Here is a 24,794-nt window from a genome sequence, read left to right on the forward strand (position 1 = left end):
GCTGGTGCTGCTGGTTGGAGGACCATACTTTGAAAACCAGTGCTTTAGGATAGGGGTCCCCAACCTCCAGGCCTCGGGCTGGTACTGGTCCCGGCCTGTTAGGAACTGGGTCGTGCAGCAGGAGGTGAGCTTGAACGAATCATCCCAAAACCATCCCCCCCAACCCTGGTCCATGGAAAAACTATCTTCCACGAAACTGGACCCTGATGCCAAAAAAGTTGGGAACTGCTCCTCTAGGAGACTGGTTGTATTCTCCTGGGACATTTCACAGATGTGGAAACTGAAGCTGAGGTTGCCGAAGTAACTTAGGCAGTCAGTGTGGTTACTAGATGGTGGAACCAGAATATGGTGTCTGACATCTCTCGCACTCCCAGACTGCCCCAAGCCTTCATTGCCATCACGTGGTCTGTCTGTCTCCTATACCATCTTCCCACTCACATTTGCTTTTTGTCATATATCCCAATTCTACTTGCTTCTCAGAGCAAGTCAGTGCTTGAATGGTCAAGAGTTTGCTTCAATTCCCAGGACAACAGATTTGCATACCTAAGAAAGGTCAGCAGAAAGTTACTGGTGTGGAACTGGAAATCAGGAAGTTCAGGGAGGGAGGGAGGGAGGGATGTGCTTTAGAAATGGGTCTGTGTCCTTTGAATTACTCTTGCACAAGGTGTATTTGGTTTAGCTCTGATACATCCCTTATTGTCACAGACAGCCTAGCCTAGCTCCAAAGTATCTTTTCACATTTTAGAAAATAAATGATTACATCCACAGGCGTAAAACTTTGAGTTGAAAATCAGCATCCATCCCAAAATTCAAAGTAGGCTTCTATAAGTGCTAGAAAGTACTCAGACTCTTTTCCTAGTTCAAGAAACATCTTCAATTTAGGGTGGTTGGTGATGTGGACTGTGAAAGAATTCACAAAAAGAAGAAAGTGTATAAAAACTTTATTCTGTGCACTCTCTTCTCATTGTGAATTCTTTCGTAGCCTGTGTCACTGGCCACCCTAACATGCCACATTGGTTTTGAGTCATTACTGTAAAAGCTCCTCAGAGCGCTGTGAATGGGAGAAAGCCTCACTTGGCTCCTGAAAGAGTTCCGATAAAATTCCTTCCTTAGACCACAGTGTGGCAGGATTGCTAGTGTCGAAGCGGCATGCCTGTAAAAGAACATTCTAGAATTTTATGCAAAAAGCAGACGCTTGCTTTGCATTTACAGTAATTCCTTTCTACTATGAATGTAGGTATAGTTTTGAATGTTTAAACACAGATTAACCCCAATAGAGAAAAAATCTGTGTGTGTCCTGAGTGTTCACATTTGGGGTGGTTTTCATTAAAGTCTCTTCAGTACAGTACTGTTTACCATTTCATATTAGGTTTGCTCACAGTAAATCTTAGTAAAGTAAATTATTAGCTGTCTTAGAAATCGAGGACATACGTTGTAGTGATGCTGGAAGTGTAACAGATTTTCTGCATTTACTTCATCCTTCCTTCCTTCCATTCAGTGATTCAGCACTTAATCATTAGTTTGTCTATTCCGCCATTTTGGCAGGTATTTATTGACCATCTACTATGTGCCCCCAGGGGACTATTGCAGAGTAGTATACTTTACCACACCAACATTTTGTATTTCTCATCCTTGCCAATCTGGAAAGTGTGAAAGTGTTCAGGTGCAGAATGGAGGAGACATGACTTGGTAGCAGTTGAGTGACGAAATCATGGCGCTCTTCTGAACTGAGGATGTGATGTTGCTGTGAAACACGCACAGGGAGACCCCAGCTCGGTTTCCGGAGCTGCTGGCAGGTGGTCCTGGCCCTGTGGCTTTCACTCAGACCACCTGAAAATTGCTATTCACTTCCCATCCAACATTTTGTGCAGGGCAGTCACCAACTGGAGAGTGCTCCAAGGTTAACAGTGAGTGGTATAACTAACAGGCTTGAGCTTGAGCTTGGGAGAGTTGACCAGAGGAGCTGGAGTTGTTCGATATGGAGGACATTTTGGAGAAAGGCAGTCGTCGTCCTGAACCATGGCAAGAGCTGCCATGTATAAGAGAATGTAGACCGATTCTGTGTTGCCCCTGAGGACAGGTAGACATTTAAAGGAAAAACGGAATTTTTGACTCAAGGTGGGGAAGGTGACTTTAATAGTTAGCAGTGCTGAATGTGGAAAAGTCCCTGTGGCTGGAAGTGTTCAGTCAGAACTAAACATGTGCTTATATCCAAAAAAGGGGGAAAGGACTTTCTATGCTGAGTGGGAAGTTGGATATCATCCCAGTGCCCTTGCAGTTCTGAGGTTCATTGCAATTTATTGATTCTTAGGGCACATGGAAATGAAACGAACTAACCCTTGAAACAAAACCTGAGGGAAAAATAGACCCAAGCCTTCCTCTCTGTTTTGGCCATGTTTTGTGGGGGAGAGGCCATGACCCGCTCATGGTGACTCGCCCCACTTCCTGTGAGGGTATGGGCAGAAATGGACAGCTGGAGGCCAGGCAAGGAGCCTAGGGGTCAGATGGGGAGCATTGTTCACCACGGAGCACAGTCAACTCCAGAAATGGTTGGAGCTCCCAACCCTGGTAGCTCTACTGTTGCCTGAAGCCTGCAGCTGTTGGTCCACAGGTAGCTGAAAGAACAGATTGGGAATGCCCTGTGTCTTGGCCAGCAACTGGAGATTGAACCCTAGAATGGATATTGCTGGAGCTTCGGACATAGGATTCCAAGCAGGCTCAGTCCAAAAACAGGAATGGGTTGATGTGTTCGGCACCCTCATACTTGCCACCAACCCTTGAGACTACTCTAAGCTGCTCTGCTTTCCCTGCCTTTGACAGTGATGCAGTCCCAGTTTTGTTTTTGTTTTTTTTCAGAATAAGACAGGCAGGATTGGAGGTGGGAATATTCTTGCCTGACCTTGGACTTGATATCTCACTCCCTGTTGACTTTTGTTAGTGTTTGCTATCAGCTGCTAGGCCCTGGGCAACAGTCGCTCAAAAAGGAAGTTTCCTGGCTCATATTCCAGCCCTAAGATTGTAGCCCATCATCCAGAACACAGATCCAGAGGCTTGGCCTGGGGAGGCAGTCTGGAGGGGAGGCACGGACTCAAGTCGGTGGCACCCTGAGGTCCATCCCGTCCCAGTCGTGAGGCCCTGGGTGTGTCAGTGTCTCCACACCTCAACAGCCTCATCTGTGAAATGTAAATAATAATCTGTGTCAGTTTCCCACCAGACACTGAATGCTAGCCCTAGTCCCTCTTGTTCCTCTCTCTGTGGAAACAACTTGTCTTAAATCCTAATAACTAGGTAGTCAAATATCATTTTGCAAGTAGTAGTATCATGTGATAGAAAAGGTGCAACTTGACATGAGCTAGTGAACAGCTGACAACCTCTGCTTTGCAGTATTCTCACAGGTTATTGTAGCCTCATGTTCATCTGCACAGATAACCTACTGACTGTTGAAAAGGGTATTCAAGTTATTTATTGAAAGGGTAGGTTTCATACTAATTTGCATCCCTTAGTATTAGCATGCTTCCTCAATTCTTAGATGCAATGAAAAAAATCGTTTCCCTTTCTAAAGTTGGAGTGTGCCATACATTCAATGGCAGAAGAAACTTGCCAGCCTTTCTTTTTCCCTTCAACATGGATGATCTCCATAAGTAACCTTAGAACATAGCAAGTACCTAGAATAAGGGTATTTGTTTTCATCAACTTTCCCGAGGCTTTAGGTGACCTGGAGCTAATGATAAAGCATCCTTTCCAAGTCTAAGCAAGAATTCTGTGGATGTGGGCATTGTGGTTGGGATTCTTCTCTGTTCTGTCCCACTGGATCTTTCTGCCCCACCACACCAATTCCCCCCAGGAGGACAGAGATTTGACCTCAGCCTTCTTCTCTGAGGCCCATTTCCTCAAGGGTTAGGCCAGATCTAACCTGCCGTGGAAGGTTGGGCTGGTGCCCTTTAGGCAGGGGCTCATCTTCTAGAGTGTGTCTGTGAACCGAAACGGGGGGTCAGCATGTTAACGTGCACGCGCTCAGCGACAAGGACTCCCAGGTATTGCAGGGCAGGGCTATGTGAGGGAAGGGCACTCTACCTTAGCTGGCATTGAGACAGACGGTGGCCTGAGAGCCTGTATTGCTGCTGCTTCTGGTTCACCAGCTTCTTTGCCTTTTCATCTTCATCCGGTCTCCTCTGAAGATGGCCCAGCAGAAAATCAGCTGAACTTTTTTTTAAAGAACTTTTTTAAAGATTTTGTTTGTTTGTTTTTAGAGAAAGGGAAAAGGAGGGAGAAAAACATCAGTGTGTGGTTGCCTCATGCATGCTCCCTTCTGGAGACATGGCCTGCGCCCCAGGCATGTACCCTAACTGTGAATCAAACCAGCGACCCTTTGGTTCACAGGTCAGCAATCAGTCCACTGAGCCACACCAGCCAGAGCTGAGCTTCTTTTTACAAGTGTGACAGGATAGTTTATGAAAACTTGGTTGTTTTTCCCATTCCTAAGAACTCCAGTACAATAATCTTGTAAAAGTTATTTCTAAAAAGCCGTGGCTACCTTCTAACATTTGGCAGTGTAACCCCAGTCAAAGACGATGATGCTGCTGATTACTGTCATCAGGAAAACTAAACGTTTTATGTCACAAAGCAAGGAAATGGAGATGACTATCTGTAATGTCATTTTTTTTCTTTCTCTATACGTCTGGGGACCTTGTTCTTAGGATGTTTGTTTTAGAACTTGTTGAGCTAAATCAAGGTATCCATAAAACTCTCTTTTTGGAACCCGTAAAACTCTTTACTATAATATATATACATATTCCTAGTCTCATAGCAGGGTTGTAGCATGTAACCTACTGATTTTATTGTCCCAGTCTTTCCATGAGCTGTTAATCCATGTAATACTACATGGACAACACGGAAGGGTTTTGGGGTCTTAACAAGCAACCCAGATATTGTTTCAGTCAGCACTTCTCAGATTTGTTCCCCAACGTTTTTCCGGAAGGCAGAGGAGAGAGAACGCACAGTACTGGTAGAGGTGAGGTGAGTTACGGGGGCAAATACAGAGTGATTACTTATTTTATGAACTAGTGGTATCTGGGAATTCTTTATTCTATAGAATTATGTGTTCTAAAAATATAGGGTCTGGCAGAAGTAACTGCCTGCTTGATTGTGGTTGGTAGGGTAGTAATATAGCTGTAATAATTTATAGTTTTAACCTGAATATTTCACCTAAAATGTCATAAATGGCATTATTTGTGCCAGACCTTGTAGTATTGGGTTGGCCAAAAACTCTATGATTTTTCCATGAAGTAGAACACATTTTTTATTTTCATCAGTAATTTAATTGATTTGGATATTTTGAGTGTGTTGGCTCTTTCCTGAATAATATAATGTTGATTGGTCCCAATTTGATTGCTGTCAACTTCCATTGGTCTACCCAACCATGAAGCGTTGTCCAGCGAGAACTCTCCAGCACGAAACTTCACAAATCACTTTTGACATCTTTGATTAGTCACAGCACCTTCTCCATCCACTGCACAAATCTGTTTTTTGCATTTTTGCTTTTCTTGAAATAATAAAGCATAATATGCTAAAATGTCACTTTTTCTTCTATCTTTTTTAAAATATATTTTTAAAGATTTTATTTATTTATCTTCAGAGGAGAAGGGAAGGAGAGAGGGAGAGAAATATCAATGTATGGTTGCCTCTTGTGTGTCCCCTGCTGGGAACTGGCCTGCAACCCAGGCGTGTGCCCTGACTGGGAATCGAACCCCAATCCTCTGGTTCTCAGGCCTGCACTCAATCCACTGAGGTACACCAGCCAGGGCTCTTCTATCTTTATATTAAAACAGCTACACAAAAATTCACCAGTTTTGATATTTTCATTTTTTATTATACTTTATTGATTATGGTATTACAGTTGTCCTGAATTTTTCCCCTTTGCCCTCCTCCACCAGTCACTACCCACTCTCTCTGGCAATGCCCCTACCATTGTTCATGTTCCTGGGTCGTGAATATAAGTTCTTTGGCTACTCCATTTCCTTTGTTGTACTTTACATCCCCATGGCTGTTCTGTAACTACTTATTTGTACTTTTTAATCCCCTCACCTCTTCACCCATTCTCCCCACAGTTCTCTCCCACCTGACAACCATCGAAAAGCTCTCTGTATCCATGATTCTCTTGGTTTGCTTTCTGTTCTCGATTGCTTAGTTTGTTTTAAAAAACAATCTAAAGATTCAATTGTTGTTACATACATATTTTTTGCCATTTTACTGTTCATAATTTTGATCTTTCTCTTAAGTAAGTCTCTAGCATTTCGTATAATAATATGCACTCCTTTTTCTCACTTTATCTGCCCTTTGATTCTAAATGATAGCTTTGCTGGTAGAGCAGTCTTGGCATTAGGTCTCCATTGTTCATGACTTTGAATATTTCTTGCCAATTCCTTCTGGCCTGTGAAGTTGCTTTTAACAAATCAGCTGATAGTCTTATGGGAACTCCCCTGTAGGTAACTAACTTCTTTTCTCTTAAATTTATTTATCTTTAGACAGAGGGGAAGAGATGGAGAAGAGAGAGGCAGAGAAACACCAATGTGCAAGAGACACATCAATTGGTTGCCTCTTACATACCTCCAAATGGGGACCTGGCCCACAATTTAGGAATGTGCCCTGCCTGGGAACTAGTGACCTTTCTGTTCACAGGCAAACACTCACCAGCCAAAGCTCTTGCTGCTTTTAAGATTCTCTCTTTATCTTTAACCTTTGGCATTTTAATTATGATGTATTTTAGAGTGGGCCTCTTTGCATCCATCTTGTTTGGGACTCTCTGTGCTTCCTAGACTTGCAAACTTGTATGTTTATTTCCTTCCTCAAATTAGGGAAGTTTTCTTCCATTGTTTTTTTCAAGTACAATTCATAGTTTTACCAGAAGCTGTTTATACTATTCTCGTTTTGGGGGGTTCTTTTTACTTCTTGTTGTTCTGATTGGTTGTTGTTGGCTTCCTTATGTTCCAAATCATTGATTTGATTCTCAGCTTTATCCCTCTACTGTTATTTCTCTGTAAATTGTTCTTTGTTTCAATTAGTGTGTCCTTCGTTTCTGACTGGATGTTTTTATGCTGTTGAGGCCCTCACTAAGTTCTTGAGCAATGTTTTATCCTTATAACCAGTGTTTTGAACTCGGCCTCTGATAGATTGCTTATCTCCATTTTGTTTAGCTCTTTTTCTGGAGTTTTGATATGTTCTTTCATTCAGGCTGTGTTTCTTTGTTGTCTTGTTTTGGCAACGTCCCTGTCTTTGTTTCTATGTATTAGGTAGAGTTGCTTTGACTTCGTGACTTGGTAGTGTGGCCTAATACAGTAGATGTCCTATGAGGTCCATTGGCACAGCCTCCCCTATCACCCAAGCTGGGTTTTCAAGGTGCACCCTTTGTGTGGGCTGAGTACACCCTCTTCTTGTAGTGGAGCCTTGATTACTATAGGCAAATCAATGCAAAGGATTTACCCAGGCCAGTCAGTTGCATGGACTGGCTGTGACCACTGACCACCAACTACTGCCCTCTGTGGAGGATCAGCTGTGCAGGGTCAGGGTGGTGGTACAAGACTGGTCTGTAGCTGTCCACTCGGTGGGCTGATCCTGGGATTTTTCCGGGTGCTGTAGGCCAACGTCAGTCACCACTTTTGTTTTTCCTGGGGCACCCTGCCTGAGCTGTAAAACAATCGGAGATGGCTGCTACTTGTGCTGGGCTTGGAGATTCCCAGGCAAAGACAAGCTGTGAATCTAGGCTGGTTGCTGCTAATGCCAGGCCTGGGGCTCACTGAGGACAGCTGTTGCTTGTTTGATAGGATTTAGGAAGCAGTTGAGCCAGGACCAACCATTCATATGGAAAAGTAGCTTGGGTGGGCCTGTAAATTGGATGGGAAATATTCTCTGGGGATCTCCAAGTCAGGTCAAACAGTGTCAGCCAGGTTGATGGAATCTCAAATACAAGGAGGGAGGAGGGTTTAGAAAAGGGACAATGGCCTCTGCTCGTCTTGATGCCAGATACTTCAGTTCCTCCCTGTATACCACTGGTGCCTTTCAAGCTTCTACCCTGGTGTTAGAGCTCAGAGGGAGTGAGTCTTAGTAGGTGAGTCCATGTGTGGGCTCTTTAAGAACTCCTTGGGGCTCCAGCAGCTTCTTCCACTGACTGAATTCCCACTGATTTTTGCAGCCAGAAGTTGTGGGGAATTTATTTTCCTGGCACTGGAACCCTGGCCTGGGGGGGCTGGTGTGGGACTGGGACTGTTCACTCCCAAGATATACCTTCCAAATTTTTGCCCACCACACGTGGTTGTGGGATGAATGTGCTCCATATCTACACTCTTCCTACCAGTCTGGGTGGATGTGCTTTCCTTAATTCCATAGTTGTAAGACTTCCATTCAACTTGATCTGACGGTTCTGAGTGATGGTGGTTCCATACTTTAGTTGTAATTTTGATGTGGTTGTGCAAGGAGGTGAGGCTTGTCTCCCTGTGCTGCCATCTTGACCAGAAGTCCTAATAAGTTTTTTTTTAATGCATGTTGATGTGATAGCTGTTACCATACTATCTAACGAAATTGTTTTGAATGACATTAAAGACAACTAAGCATTACTAGAGCCATCTTATGGGAAAAAACAAATGAACTTTTTGGCTAGCTGAATACATTTTGCCTGATAAGAAGAATGGGTCTTTTATCTCATTAGTGCCAGTGAATTTCATGAATGTCTCCCAACAGACAACAAAGTATTAAGTGACATTTTTGAATTGCACTTGCAAAAGATGTAAGAGGGTTAAAGGAAGTTATAGGTTTTTAAAGGAGAGCAGTCACTGTATAAATTATACTTCATATCTCTTAAGAAAATTTATGAACACCTAAATATAAAATGTAAAAATTTAAAAGGAATAAATGAACTCAATGTTTTGCTAAATCACATTGTGTGTGTGTGTTTTCCAGACACATGAAGATCCATGAGAAGGACCCTAACAGTGCCACAGCTGCAGCCCCTCCGTCCCCGCTGAAGCGCAGGCGGCTGTCCTCCAAAAGGAAATTCAGTCACGATGCTGAGTCAGAGAAAGAAGACCCAGCTCCTGCTAAAAAGGTCCTTTGCTCCTAGCCTGGATGTGCCCAACCACGGGACTCTAGGTCGAAATACTCCTAGTCTTTGTTTTCGCAGTTTGGGGTCTTGGCAGCCATACTCCCTAAGCTTTTGGCCTGTTTCCCCCACTGTTTTGTAAGGTGTCTACAGAAAAAAAAAAGTGCCCATGCATTTCTCTGTGGAGGCCCCTGGCTGAGCCCACTGATGAAATGAAGAGCTTGTTCTGTTGCTTCTCTACTTCTCTTTTTTTCCTGACTATAATGGGGGCTTCATATATGTTAGAGACTCTTTTGTCTTCACTTTGTGATTCCCAGTGCCAGTCAGATACTGGGTGCTCTGTAAGTATGTGTTGAATGGATGAGAGAGGGTAGATGGCATTTTTAGTGAGTGTTCGTTGCATAAATGAAGGTCCGGTCAGTAGGATCCTAGATACCTAGGAGCTGGTATCCCGTTCCTTTTAGATAGCCTCTGGATTGAGTAAACTTCTTTCAGAAGCAACCCCATTGGGGAAGCCTCTTTCATGACTTCACTTTTTCCTTTCCCCTAAGATGGTAGAAGGTGGGCACTCAGGTGACTTGAAGACGAAGGCTGATGAAGTATTTCACTGCCCAGTATGTTTCAAGGAGTTTGTTTGCAAGTATGGACTGGAGACCCACATGGAGACCCACTCAGATAACCCACTAAGGTAGGAGAAAGGGTGGGATGTACCTGCACTCTGGAAAACTGTTTCCATTCCTGTTTTTTCTAGTAGATGACATTTCCTTTTTGTCATTACTGCATACTGGGCTGAAATCATCTAACTTGGATATGAGGACATTAGTAAGGCCAATAAGAATGGTGTATGAAGTCAGGCTGAAAGGTGTGCAACAGGAGGTGGCTGTAGCCACAGAATGTGTTCACTGAGGTTCACTCTGCTTCCTTCACCCCTGGCAAGCCCAAGCTGTCACTATGAGCCCCCTGTACACAGGAGGTCTCCTCTCATGGGGCTTTTAGGCAACAGACACAGTCTTTGCAAAAGGTGTTGCAATCCAGTAATTGTTAGTGGTTCAAGAGTATGTGGCAAGGATAGGAACCGTAGGTGTTTACACTGGACTGGACTGGTGACACAGAACACTGAGAATGCCTTTTGGGTTGACACCAAGTTCTACTTCAGGCAAGGCATTCCACCTAAAGGGAAGTGATTGTTCTGCTGGTCCAGCCTCAGTTTCAGCTCTTTGCTGGCTCTGGTTTTTCTGATCCTCAGCCTTCCCATGCAAAAACACAGATGGTAAGGACTGCCCAACAGAACTTGAGGCTATGGGGGGCATGGAACTCAGCTTTTATCCCTACCTTCTCTGAGAACTTTTTACATCAGGCAGAAAGCCTTGTGTTCTTAGTGAGCAGGTAGGCTTAGAAGCTTTTCCAATAGAACTACCATTTTTAAACGGCCATGCCACCGTTGTTGAGCATTGAAATGAACAAGGCACCATTGAGAGCCACTAGTGCAGTGTGAGGCTGCAAAGTGACATGTCCTCCAGGGTCACCCAGGGCGGAGGCGAGCACATATGTGACTGCAGTGTTGGGTTGCAGAAGACAGTTTGGGAGTGTAGAACCCTGGGCATCTGCTTACGCATGTGACTCACTGATATGTGGACCAGATTTCCTTCCCGAAGGCATATGTTTGGTTTAGACTTAGGAGTGAAAGGGTCTGAGCAAGCTGAAGACTTCTGTGTTGAGGGAAAAGCCTAATTAATTGCACAATAACTTAAAGCTGTGTCTAATATCATTATCTTAAGTCACATTAGCTTGACATTTTTCCATTGGGGTGAAAGGATTTATGATGAGTTTAAACTGCTGAGCAGTTGAAGTGCTATAAAATGTCTTTACATAACTCCCCCATCTTGGGAAATTGCATAATGTGTGGGAGTGGGCAAGGGCTGCTTGTCAGGACCCCAGATCCTAGTACTGTCTCTGCTCACATGGGACCTTGACCAGCTGCTTGTGAACCTTGAAGGAGAGCTGGACCAGATAATCCTGCTGTTCTTTTTCAGGCCTTAATTTCTGTGGTTCTGAAACCTGTCTCTTAACAGTTCTTTGTTTACCAAGAAAAAGCGTCTGGTGCACTGTCTTACAGGTCCTGTAGTTCTGAGAGATTGGGGAACTTGAGTTCATGGCTTCATTAACATCCACAGCATCCCTGGATGTGGGTTTGTGGTGGGTGGTGAATATTGAGATAGTTCTCTAGACTGAGGACCTGAGCAAACAGATGAGCCTCACATGGCGAGTTGTGGGCAGAGGCAGGAATAGCCCGTGGGATGCTCAACTCCTGTCACTGTGAGGTAAACACACTGCTAGTCTCCGAGTTCCTTCATACGACTTTATTTCACTTCATGCTTTTTTAATCTGTGCTCACATGTCATTGGGAACCATGCACTTGCCCGCTTCTAGATAATTCTGCCTCACAGGGAAAATAATTTGACTCTGTAGAGGTTTCTGGGTGTTTGGAGCCTGCATAGCACAGTATATAGCACTGAGAGACAAAGACCAGGTGTCCCCTTCTTAAAGGCCGGCCTGCCTGCATGAGGGTGCGAGCTCTCCTGGAATGGAGCCTTCTAGACAAACTGCTTCCCCAGGGGTAGGCTGTGCTTGCTACTCAGAGAGGGTGGAGAAGGGAATCTCACTGGACACAGGTTGTTCCATTCTGTACAGTTTGGTGGGTAATTCACTCACCATGTTTCCAAGGCCTCCAGGGCCACCAGTGGGCTGTGATGTTGAAACTCAAGTTCTGCCTGGTTTCTTTGCCTTCTCAGTAGTAATGCTCTGTGTTTGGTAATGGGTTGACTGAAGAAGTTTCATAGCCTGGCAGGGACTTGCTTTTCCCAGCAGGCCTCCCTCCCATGGAACTGCTGGGTGCTGCACCCACAGTGCCTGGCAGTGGCCACAAGAAGGGGCTGCCTGGTTTCCATTGTGGGGGACAATGAGGCCATCCCCTGTCTAGTGGCTGTTGCTAGGTGGGGTGAGGCTTGTGTCTGGAAACCAAAAGGAGCTGATTACAGAACATAGTTAATTTCCCTTTTCTCCTGACTGCCCTGACTTTCCGCATAATAGCCTACTCTCAGAGGAGGCCATGGAGCAGGCAGGAGCCAGTGGGGCCCAGCCAGGCAGTGAACTGTGACAGTAGCTGGTGGGAGAAACTGCTTGTTAACCCAGAGCTAAAATAGGCACCAGCTCCATTTGCAAACCCCAAAGGCAGCGGAACCACAGTGGGATAGATACTACCAGTTTAGGCAGAAAGTTTGTAACTCAAAACAGCTGTTGGCTTCTCTTCTCTCCTTCCCCTAACCCCCCGCCCCCAAAAGCTGGCAAGATGCCCGCTGTTCCTTAATAAAAAGTGTTGGAAATCCAAACACATGTAAACGCTGAGGCTGTTGTCCTCCATTCTCCTGTGTTTCAAATTAATGAAGTGTCAGCAAAGAACAACAGGAAGACACAAAGCCACTTGTAGCAATTCTAGCGCCTGTCAGTTGTTGCCTGGGCCCTGGCATGACCAGCAGTAAATCCACCTCTCTGTACAGCTCCCCAGACAAGGAGAAGCACAGGGCTTATTGAGACCTGGCATGTGGAATCAGAGGTGATGGACAAGAGTGTTCAGCGAGCAGGTGGATACAAAAAGGACATCCCTGTGTGCGGATGTTTCAGGGTGTTGAATGTCTTGCTTGGTTGTAAGAATAGAACAGAGTAGCAGGTCATACACTGCCATGAATAAAGTTAGCTGGGAGGGAAGTGCAGGTCAGTGCCAACCCACACAGGATAACAGCCTCACACGTCATTGTAAATTTGCTAGTAGCCATATTTAAAAAATTTTTTATTGATTAGAGAGAGAGAGAAACATTGATTTGTTGGTTCACCTGCTTATGCATTCATTGGTTGATTCTTGTGTGCGCCCTGGCTGGGGATCAAACCTGCAACCTTGGCCTGTGGGAGTGATGCTCTAACCAACTGAGCTACCCAGCCAGGGCTAATCTAGGAGCCACATTAAAAAAAATTAAAAGGAACAGATGATGAAATTGATCATGTTTTGTTGATTATACCAATGTCCAAAATGTAATGTCAACGTAGGTTCAATACAGAAATTGTCAGTGATACGTTTTACATTCCTATTCATGTGCTAAGTCTTGACTAAAGTCCAGGGTATGTGGTGTGATCGCAGCCCTTCTCAGTTTGCACAAGCAAGTGGCAAGTGCTCAGCAGCCCACCTCGCAGGCGCGGTCTGGGCCAAGCCCATGGCAGGGAAGGCTCCAAGGCAGCGAGCGGCTTTGCTTTGGAAGCTTCTGGTCTTGTGTCGGACTGACTTATCTCAGGCTGACTGAGGCTGGGCCTGGACAGGTGTAGCTGGGTGGTCACCATGGCAGTGTGACTGCAGATGGAGGCAAAACTTGGCAGTAGTTATTGCTTAATTTTACATGGCTTCTTGATTGAAGGAGATGAGGTAATAAATAATTTTTAAGTCATTTCAGCAAATGATGTAATGTTTATTATGTGTCAGGCAATTGACTAGACTTGAGAATATAATAGTGATGTTTGAGACAGGGCCCTTAAGAGCCAGTCAGAAAACAAGTATAAACGGGCAGTAAAACAAAGCAAGGTGGGTGAATTCAGAGTCCAGGGGACACAGTGCCCATTGTTCAAGCAGAGGGAGTCCCATCCTGCTAGTCTAAAGCTTCCCTCAGCATTTGTGTCAGATGTGCTCCCTGCATTTCCACCAGCAGAGCCCTCCTCCATCTGATTGAATTAGGGTCTTGGTTGTCTGTGAGGTGACTTCACATTTGAATGCAATGCCTGTAAATCTGTCAGAAGTTAGTATACAGGGAACCCAGGTGGGCTCTGACAGGGGGATTCTCAAGTGTTCGAAAGAGTTCAGTTCCCTTCACTGCACACACATGCGCGCGCGCGCACACTGTGATCTGCAGGAAGACCCTTGGACTAACTCACACAGCATTGGTCCCATACCTTTTAAATGCCATTCTAAAAATAGGGAAAGGGGATCGCGGGATACTTGTCAGCGTCTTGTATTTGATTCTCAGGGGACTGAGGCTCGGCCAGGTGGGAGCAGATTTAAAGTGATGCCAGTGGCTGAGGGTGGAGAGGAGGACACTTCCCTTCTCCCCCTTCTTCTCAGTGGGCCTGGTAGCTGGACACACCTTTGTCAGGACTGCCCCCTCTTCACCCTGCCCAAGGATCTTCTCTGTCACCTGGCTGTTCCAGGCAGGGACAGCCACCAGCTTCTAGGCTCACCCCAGCCCTAGACCTGCCTGGGCATCATGCCACGCTGGTTTGGTTGAACAGTCCGTGCAGCATGTCAGGACGCGGCGTGCAGCCTGGCGGATTCCTGGGCATGGGGAGGGCGGGCTGCTGCCCACCGCTGGCCAGGGCCCTGTTCCAGGGCCCGCACTCTTGCTCTCAGCAACTGAGAGAGATTAGTGCAGCTGTCGGATGTCAGTTCTCAGCTGGGACGGGACTGGAGGGGAGGAAGGGGTGGAGGGCAGAGGAATGTCTGAGCTGGGCAGGGCTCCGAGGAGAGGTTGTTTGCACTTAGCCCTACTTGCCTCTAGAGACAGAGCAGGAAAAATGAAGCATGAAATCCCTTTTAAAAAGGAACATCAGTCTGTTCATTAAAACACTGTAATGAGCAAGAAATCCAGTATCTCAGGGAATTGGCCAGGGTGAGCATCAGCTTTCCTACCAAGATATTTTACAAGATTCTGACGACGGGAGCTGGGCGTGCTGGCTGCTTGGGGTTGTTAGTGCTCAGAAATGCCCCCAGTGCAGCCCCTGCCCAGGGTCCAGGAATCAAGAATGTGGCATGGGTTGTAGAAGGAGCTGGACATCTGCGCACATTACTGTCCTCTGAATAGACAGCGTTAGCAGGGTGGCAGGAAGGAATTATGCCCTTAGCTCCATCCTCACTGCCTGTTAGCTCTGTGGTCTCAGTGAGTTGAGACTCAGTTTCACCATCTGCAAAATGGAATTCAGGACTGTTGTGACAGGAAAGGGGACAAATGACAGGCCTTAGACTAAAGATGCTGAATAAACATGTACCTTTGATACTGTTATTTAGAATGTGTCCTTTTTAATATTTTAAACCTTACAACATTTACATCTAGGGTTTTATGCCACTTTTTGGGCACCCCATTCCCGTGAAATAAATGGAAGAGTCCAGTTCCCGGACTTGGCCCAAGTACTGTTTACTTCACAGAAAACATGAAAGCAGGTCGTCCTTTAAGACTTTATTGTTATAAAGAGCTGCTTTTATCTAATTTTGCTTTTGTAAAGATTGGGAAAACTGAGTAGCTATTTCATTTGATTTGAGTCCTACCTACCAAAATTTTGTAATCCATCTGTGTTGAAAGCCAGATATTTAGGAGTTTGAAGGGACTTGATAACCTTTAAAGACAAGCACTGCACATCATTTTCCTTAAATTGTTGGAAAAACCTGAGATTCTAAAGAAGTGTGTACACTGATGTTTGAAATTTGCCAAAGCATTCTTTTGAAAATACATTTGGCATAGGGGAAATTATTTTTTTCACCCTTTCTTTTCTTTTTTTTAGCAGACTTTATTTATTTAAATTTATTTTATTGATTATGCCATTACAGTTGTCCTATTCCCCCCTTCATTCTCCTCCACCCTGCACACCCCTCCCCCACGATTCCCCCTCCCTTTTCGTTTATGTCCATGTGTCACAAGTTCTTTAGATTCTATATTTCCCCTACTATTCTTGCCCTCCCCCTATCTATTTTCTACCTACTGTCTATGCTACTTATTCTCTGTACCTTCTCCCCCCTTCTCCTCCCACTCCCCTGTTGCTAACCCTCCATGTGATCTCCATTTCTGTGGTTCCACTCCTGATCTAGCTGTCCTCTTAGTTTGCTTTGGTTTTAAGTTTGGTTGTTAATAACTGTGAGTTTGCTGTCCTTTCACTGTTCATATTTTTTATCTTCTTTTTCTTAGATAAGTCCCTTTAACATTTCATATAATAAGGGCTGGGTGATGATGAACTCCTTGAATTTGACCTTATCTGGTGTCATTTGTCTGACCCTAAACTGCCACAATGGTAGACTTGATAGAATGATATCATAGTCAAGCACCCAAAGTTTATTGCTTTGGGCTGTTCTGAAGCTTTTTGTTGACTTGGAGGTTTTCATCTTGTTGTGGAGGATTAAGGTCACCAGATAAATAAAATGTTACTGTAATAAGCACTGGGAGGAGCTAATCCCAAAATTGTTTAGCTACAGGTGTATGTATGTGTGTGTGTGTGTGTGTGTGTATATATATATACATACATACATACATACAACAATATATATATCGTTTAGGCTTTTAAAAAAGATTTTATGTTTATTTTTAGAGAGAGGGGAAGGGAGGGAGAAAGGGAGAGAAACATCAATGTGTGAAAGATACATGGATCGGTTGCCTCTCACACACCCCCACCTTAGGACCTGGCCCACAACCCAGGCATGTGCTCTGACTGGAAATCGAACCTGCAACCTTTCTATTTGCCGGCCAGCACTCAGTCCACCAAGACACACCAGCCAGGACAAAAAAAAAAAGCTATTTGGTGCGTTTTGGTGGCCTTGTTTTCCACTTCTATAAACCCCATTGCTGATGAATTTGCCTTCAGGCCTGACTCTTAATCTTTGATGTGTAAACATGCTCCCGCCCATTTTTACTGTTTTGGGAATGTGGTTTGGGAATGTGGTTTGGAAGCTTGATAGGGCTTATCAGGGCTGATACCTTTACTGGTGACAATTATTCCTGTTAGTCCTACTGTGAGCCATCAGAACTGCTGGCTCTACCAGGGTTTCTCTACCTCACTCATGCAGAATGCCCACACTAGAGTAGCATGCCTGTCACACTGCATTTCTACCCCAGCCCAGAATTATGCTGTTTTCTTAGAAAAAAAGAAAAGGAAATTAAAAACAGGTATCAGGGCACCTCATTAGGCAAGCTGTGGTACATGATCATTCTCAATTCAGTGAGTTTAAAATTTTAACTTTTTTTTAAAGACTAGTCATGGATCTGGCTATGACAAGAGCATCACTAATTTGCAATGAAGTCCTTTGAGAATTGAAAGGACTAACCTTAAGCTGACAAAGAAGAGTTTTGTTTTGTTTTTTTTGGCCTAACGGCTGTGGCTTAACTCCAACCTCACCTTGCCATCCCTCTGCCTACAGCAGCCAGAAGCGGAGGTTCAGCCCCCGGCTGGCAGGTTAGGCCCCTCTGTGGCTTCAGGACCATGGCAGTTCACCATTCTTGTGGGAGTCAGACTTCTTTACCATGGTAACATTGTGCTTTCTAGCCCAGCCAATGTTAAGTTCAGAGCCCGTGTGCTATGGGATTTTGTTTGTTTTGTTGGATTTCCAAAAGAGAAGGGACAAGAAAGGCTCAAGTATACGCTAAAGGCTCTTTCTGATCAGACACCTTCCTCCAGCCCCCAGCATTGACAGCACACACGGGCGCGCACACACACACCCGCTACCCCTCTCCCCCCAACCCCCCACCTCATCCTGCCATACCCGGGGCAACAGTGAAAGTGGGCTCACCACCCATGCTTCCCTGGGAGCACTCCCCTGCCCCCAGACCCCCACTCACCCTCTCCTAGGTGTTTTTCACACCTACCCGTGCCTCTTCAGTGACATTACAAGTGGCACTGAGGAAGAGCCAAGGTAAGTTGAAGGCAGCTGCTTTTCCCCTCTGCTATTCAAGAGAGCTCAACTGTGCATGCCCCCAAAAGTCTAGCTTCTCATTTCCACCCGCCCCAACAGAGCTGCTGGATCCCCTGCCCCAGTCACCGGGACCACCTCGAGGGGGCCGCCCTGCAAGAGGCAGGACCAGGCCTGGTATATTGCATGTGGGGGCGTGGGGGAACTAAAATCTATTTCAGTATTCTAAATTTTCATACTCTTGTAGAAGCACTTGCTAACATGTGCTGGAACTCGGGAGCTTTCTGGGTGAAGAAGGCTCTGCTGAACTCCTTGGGGGACAGAGAGCATTGTTGACGTGAGCAGATGATTTGGATGGTTCACTTTGGACCATCCTTTTGTAGGTTGAGGACGAGCTGAATGCCCACAGTAGCTTTCATTCATGTTTATGGAATCTCACCTTTACTCAAATTGTCCTTTGCAGGTTTTCCACTGATGAATTTTTGTTTTCCTTAGAGTAACCTATTTCCATGTGTGATTTTAAAAAAGAGGAAGCAAGTTTGGGTTTTAGAAGAGTCGATGGACTTTTTTTAATTTGTTTAAATCCTACAACTAGACACACTTTCTCCCAAATGCATTTGTCCTACTGAGAGCAAAGTCAGTTTCCATTTTGGAAAAGTTACCCTTGGTTTCCCACATAGGGCCATCTCTGTTACCAGAAAATCAGAAAACAGCCTCTTAGGTTTGTAAAATTTCCCTCCGGCACATGGTCAGAATCACTTGCAAAATCAAGTCATCCTGCAGGGCTCCCCTCTCCGACTCTTAAGTACAGTCCTCCACTGACATATTTTGCAATTGTGTTATTCACAAGTTCTGGCAGAGTCAAGAGATCCCCCAAACTAGGGGAGAGTTGTGAGGACCACCTGACCCCAAGGGCTGTGACCTTTATGAAGACAGGCCCAAGTAAGGTTACCAAAAACCCCAGCAACTGTGCCCGCCCCGGCTCTGCGTCCAGCAGCATCGCTTACAGATTTACAGTGACCTTCATTGTCCTTGAAGAGCTGCTCAGAAAAAAAGTTGCAGAGCATTCTTCCTGGGGCCCTGGGGGGGGTGCTGGTTGAACTGGGGTGTCTCCGACTGACAAAGGCTGATCAAACTGTTTCTGGGTGATGGGTTTCCACACCGGTTTTATTTAAGGTCTGTCTGCAGGTGCCCAGTGTGAGAGGGGAGGTATTGTTTTTCTATGGGTGTTCTTTCCTTCCTTTTAACCAGCCTCATGAAGTGCTTTTGGTTTCAAAGCAGATTTTTTTCTCTGCCGCTTTCAAGCAACTTGTTTGTGAGATAACATGCTATATCTCTTCAAAAGTGAAAGGGGAGCCCCATGGTTGAAATCGCGTGGAAACAGAGGGGTGAAGTTGTAGATCTAGGGCCTTATTTAGATGTTGTTAGAAGGCTCTCAGTGCGTGAGGCTTCTCTTGGTGAGCTGTGGCTCCAGGGGGGGGCGGCGGGGGTGACAAGGAAGCAGGTGTTATAGGTAGGACAGACAGCTGGCCAGGAAGAACATGCATTTCTCCCCAGGAACCTCAAGATTAAACAGAAGTAGTAGAAATGATTATGAAGTTCTTGAGAGTGAAAAGAGAGAATACATCCTTTTGAAATAAAAACTCCGTTTTTCCTTTTGCTCTGATTGCCAGGAAATAAGCGGTTCCTGATTTTTCTTCTTGTTGCTGCTGTCCCTAACAATATCAAATAATGGTTAGATTTGCAAAAGCACCTTGGAGTTTTCCAGTCATTTTGTTAGCTGTTATTCATAGGAGCTCTGAAGGTCCCCATATTACAGATGAGAAAGAAAACAGGCTTAGAGAAGGAAGGGAAAGCTCTCATAGGCTTGTAGCTTAAGGTTAAAAGAGCCTTTCACTTAATAGGTTCAAGATCCTTTCACTTAATTCTCACTATAATTTGTATTTCAAACTTGTCTAGCTATGAGTCACCTGCTGTGCTTGTTCACATCCAGATTCCTAGGCCTGTCCTCCTTAGTCGGATTGTGATTTCTGAACAAGTTCATGAGGGGATTCTTATTTCAGGAATGTTTGTGAAATTTTACGTAGCAAGCAACAAAATGCAGCTGAAGTAAGTCCTGCAAGGTCACACAATTTGAACTTCCCTGCCCAGTGTCTCTGGTCCCTGGGCCCATCCCCCTGCCAGTCCACACGTGCCTTCCACAGAGGACACAGCACTGTGGTTGACACTGATTTATACTGTTACCTATTTACTGAGCACCTAGTATGTGTGAACCTCTGTCCTAGAAGCCAGAAACAAGAGAGATTATAAACCAAATTAGAGAATAGAGGAAGAGATAGACATGTGATGAAAACTTAGTCTTACTAAAAATTCATTGTTACAGTAGAAGTGCAGTAAATTCTGATTGCCCTATTAAGACGGACCCTCCAGTGTTTTGTTTTGTTTCGTTTTATAGTATATTTTATTGATTATACTATTAGAGTTGTCCCATTTTTCCTCCCTTTATTCCCCTCCATCCTGCACCCCTCTCCCACCTGCACTCCTGCCCCTTAGTTCATGTCCTTGGGTCATACATATAAGTTTGTTGGCTCCTACATTTCTTATACTATTCTTAACCTCCCCCTATGTATTTTGTGCTTACCATTTATGCTTCTTATTCCCTGTACCTTTCCCCCATCCCTCCATGCCCCTCCCCTCTGATAACCCTCCATGTGATCTCTATTTCTGTGATTCTGTTCCTGTTCTAGTTGTTTGCTTAGTTTGTTTTTGTTTTTGTATTTTTTAGGTTCAGTTATTAATAGTTGTAAGTCATTTTACTATTCATATTTTTTATCTTCTTTTTCTTAGATAAGTCCCTTCTCATTTCTTGTAATAAGGACTTGGTGATGATGAACTCCTTTAATTTCACCTTATCTGGGAAGCATTTTATCTGCCCTTCCATTCTGAATGAAAGCTTTGCTGGATAGAGCAATCTTGGTTGTAGGTCTTTGCCTTTCATGAATTCTTGGAATACTTCTTTCCAGCCCCTTCTTGCCTGCAACGTTTCTTTTGAGAAATCAGTTGGGTGTCTAATGGGAACTCCTTTGAGGTAACTGTCTCCTTTTCTCCTGCTGCTTTTAAGATTCTCTCCTTATCTTTCATGTTGGGTAATGTGCTTATGATGTGCCTTGGTGTGTTCCTCCTTGGGTCCAACTTCTTTGGGACTCTCTGAGCTTCCTGGAAGTCTGTTTCCTTTGCCAGATTGGGGAAGTTCTCCTTCATTATGTTTTCAAATAAGCTTTCAATGTCTTACTTTTCCTCTTCTTCTCTGGCACCCCTATGATTTTGATGTTGGAACATTCGAAGTTGTCCCAGAGGTTCCTAAGCCTCTCCTCATTTTGTGAATTCTTGTTTCTTCATTCTTTTATGGTTGAATATTGATTTCTTCCTTCTGGTCCAAATCATTGATTTGAGTATTGGTTTCCTTCCTCTCACTGTTGGTTCCCTGTATATTTTCCTTTATTTCACTTTTTATAGCCTTCACTTTTTCCTCTATTTTGTAACCATACTCAACCATTTCTGTGAACATCCCGATTACCAGTATTTTGAACTGGGCATCTGATAGGTTGGTTGTCTCTCCATGTCTTGGCTATATTTTTTCTGGAGCTTTGATGTGTTCTTTCATTTGGGACTTTTTTTTTTTTGTCTCAGCCTGCCTGTTACATAGTAAGGGGCGGAGCCTTGGGTATTCACCAGGTGGGGCAACCCACGTGGCTGTGCTTGGTGCTGTATGTGGGGGAGGAGTCCAACAGGGAACAGTGCCTCTTGCTCAGCTCTCTGCCAGCTTTCAGTCACTTCCTTCTCTACCCGCAAGCAAATTGGGCCCTTCTGGTGCTGATTCCCAGGTGGGTGGGTTTGTGTACATTCTAGGACCCTGTGGGTTTCTCCAACGAATTCTTCTATGAGGCTGGGAGTTTCTCCCACCACCACAATGCTCTCAGGTTTTTTCAGTCAGAGGTTTTGAGGCTTTATTTTCCTGCATAAAAACCCTGGGTTTCATGGTCTGTCTCACTTGGCAGTTGTTCCTCCCAGTTTATCTACACACAAATGTGGGACCACCCAGTGCACCAGTCACCACCTCACCCACTCCGTCAGCTTCCACCTGGCTTGCCCAGGTCCTCTAGCTGCCGCCTTGCCAAGAGTCCTCTCCTCCCCAGCTGCCCATCTCCACCCCTCCTACTGGTGAATGAATGTCTCTTTAACTCCTTGGTTGTCAGACTTCTATACAGTTCAATTTTCTGGCAGTTCTGGTTGTTTTTTGTTTTTAAATTTGTTGTTGTCCCTCTTTTGGTTATGTGAGGAAGCACAGTGTATCTACTTATACCTCTATCTTGGCTGGAAGCCCCTGTTTAATCTGTTTTGTTTTTTTTATAAAACCTGCTTATGTTGCCTCTCCCCCTAAATACTCATGGCCAGTAGGCTGTGCACTAGTGCAGTAGTCTCAAAAGTGGAGGGTGTTCAGAAAGATCTCTAAGGTACAAGAAAAAATAGTGGAACTCTCTTATCTCACCCTTTAAATTTTTCTGTTTTTATATTTTGTAATGACTTGGCATATCTCATACATAATACAGACATTTCTCAGTTAAACAACCAATAGATATGAGATGCATGGTCAAAAATGTTTTAATTATAAGGTGTACAGTGCACAGAGTTTGCAACCCACTTCTGAGGCCTGCACCCTTTTGCAGTTGACTTGCATGTTCTAAGAGTCAATATTATTTCTTCCCAACCTGTATGTTTCAGTAATACTTATAATTATTTGATGTAATTTTATTGAATTTTATATAAATCACTGAAATGTTTTTTTGAAAAGAATAGCCTAAGTTGGGCAGACTTGTTTGAAGTCCAAACTGGACCCTTTTTTTAATTGGTGTCATCTTAGGGTAGGTAAGACACCTATAAACAGTCGCAAGAAATAATCATAAAAATACAGGATTCTGGTTTAGCTTGGTTTGCAAAAATGTAGGTCCATGCTCTCCCTTAAGGAATCTAAGCTGGAAATCAAAGATGTTATGAGTACGATTCATGCAGCAATGGCAACCTGGAAGTTCACTCAGTGGATGTAGACTCACACGTACAATGGGTGGATGAGTGTACAGTCAGTTCTTGTTATTCACTGTGGTTATTTCCTGTAAAGGCAGTGTGAACACAGAAATACTGACCCATTGATCCTAAAGTAAACAGGGTCACAGCACTCATTTTATGTGTGTTTCTGTTTAAAGACACCTTAATTAATAACTACTATTGACTCATTAACATTAAGCTCAGAACTGACCATACTATAATTCATGCCTGAATGAAGCTTATCTAAAACAGGTACTTTCTCCATAGGGTACTTCACAGCCTTCTTGCACATAGGAACCAGACAACACTTTAGCACCATGCTTGGAGGCCATTTTAGACAGCAGAATCACCAACAAAAAGCACTATAAATAGACTGTGGCACTAAATAGACTGCAAGAAAGACACTTGTTTACAGTGTCGGAGCTGAAACAAGAAGACAGAGTGTCTCCTCATTTGAACTCAGCTGGGAAAGTATGCCTAGGACAACTCAAATTTTTCACAGCACTGTGCACATCCATGAATGACCAAGAAAGTGCTGCAAGTACTAATTTGGGGTTTACAAGTAAATTTTAATGAACAGGCAAATTCACAAATACAGAATCCAAAAATAATGAGGATCAACTGAATGTATTTTGTCATCTGATGGTTGTTGGCGCCAATCCAAACACCAACAGGAATCCCCAATTTGGGGTGCGGTGAAGAAGGAAACTTTATTTAGTGCAAACAGCTCAACAGGAATACAGCTTGGCTGTGAAAACAGCACTGTTATGCAACAGCTTGCTGTGAGGCTGCCTGGGATGCAGACAGCCCCAGGACCAGGCCCCGCTTCAGCTAGGCAGCTGGTGATGGTCTGCTCTGCTCTGTGTAGGTCTGTTCTGCTACAGTGAGGAATCCATGTTTTAGCTCAAGGCAAGGAAAGGCAGTCTTTGTGGAAGGTATGGCTCCCAGAGCCAGAGGGGAGCTGCCTTATATAGACAGGAGACCTCTCCATTGGTCCCTGATTTTTCAAAATGCAGCTGCTCTGATTGGTCAGGCCTGTGCAGCTCTGATTGGCTAGGGAAAGCCTTGGTCCTATTGGTTGAAATACGATTCCAGGAAACCCTAATAAGGGCTGGCTCTGGCTGCAACAACACAGTGCAGGCAGGCAGTTCAGTGCAGAGACTGGCAGCTTAGGGAGGAGGCTTCTCTTCTATGTGCAATTTGTGTGAAAAGCCCCTGTGCAGAAATGGCTGCTAGGCTCTGCTTACACTAATTTATTAATTAATTTATTTATTTGCCCAGTTAGAAACCAGGAGTCCTTCTTAGTCCTCAGTGTTCAGTTTATTTAACTGTAGGTTAAGTAAAGTGTTTAAGGTGTGCGTGAATTATTTTCTATGAGCCCATCCCCACCTTTACCTGACTTTGGTTAATGTGCTCCTCTCTGCAAGGCAAAGTAAGCCCTGCAGTTTTCACAGGGGAAAGATGAGCTTAGGAACAGGCCTTGGCTTTCAGGCATGATCGAAGGATCACGCAATCATTACATGCTGTTTGTCTCACTGGTCGTTAGGATGAAATGAGTTTAGGTATTTGTTGCAGTCCCAGCATCCAGGATAGTGCCCAGCACTGGTAAAAATTAATTTAAAACACTAAAAATGTTCTACACAAAATGTATGTAGGCAGTGCTAATTATGAATTTGAGAAGTGTGCTTCAGTGTAGAGTTCAAATGGGGGGTGCCTGTAGGGCAGACTGGGTTATAGCAAGTACCAAACCAGATGGCCCATAGGCTTGACCACCCAGCCCATACTGGGTGTGGCTCACTCTGCCAGCCCGTAAATCCCATGCCATGGGGACTACCTGAGCCCTGGGCTGGGTGCTTCCCTCCAGGCTCCCGGCCCCTCTGTCCAGAGCATTTGCTG

The 24,794-nt window shown here is 44.5% G+C and overlaps 1 protein-coding gene across 2 annotated transcripts in view; it reads left to right on the forward strand.

The window, feature by feature from the left end:
- RREB1 (ras responsive element binding protein 1) overlaps window positions 1-24,794 on the forward strand; it is a 71,630-nt gene that overhangs the window by 21,618 nt on the left and 25,218 nt on the right. For both annotated transcript variants that reach the window (XM_037045366.1, XM_037045367.1), the window contains exons 5-6: window positions 8,953-9,097; window positions 9,643-9,779. In XM_037045366.1, coding sequence (XP_036901261.1) covers window positions 8,953-9,097; window positions 9,643-9,779 — 282 coding nt within the window. The remainder of the gene's footprint in view (window positions 1-8,952; window positions 9,098-9,642; window positions 9,780-24,794) is intronic.

The sequence above is a fragment of the Sturnira hondurensis genome, unplaced genomic scaffold (genome assembly GCF_014824575.4).
Source record: "Sturnira hondurensis isolate 20B ecotype Veracruz unplaced genomic scaffold, ASM1482457v3 Scaffold0004271, whole genome shotgun sequence".
In the NCBI taxonomy this organism is placed as follows: Eukaryota; Metazoa; Chordata; class Mammalia; order Chiroptera; family Phyllostomidae; genus Sturnira; species Sturnira hondurensis.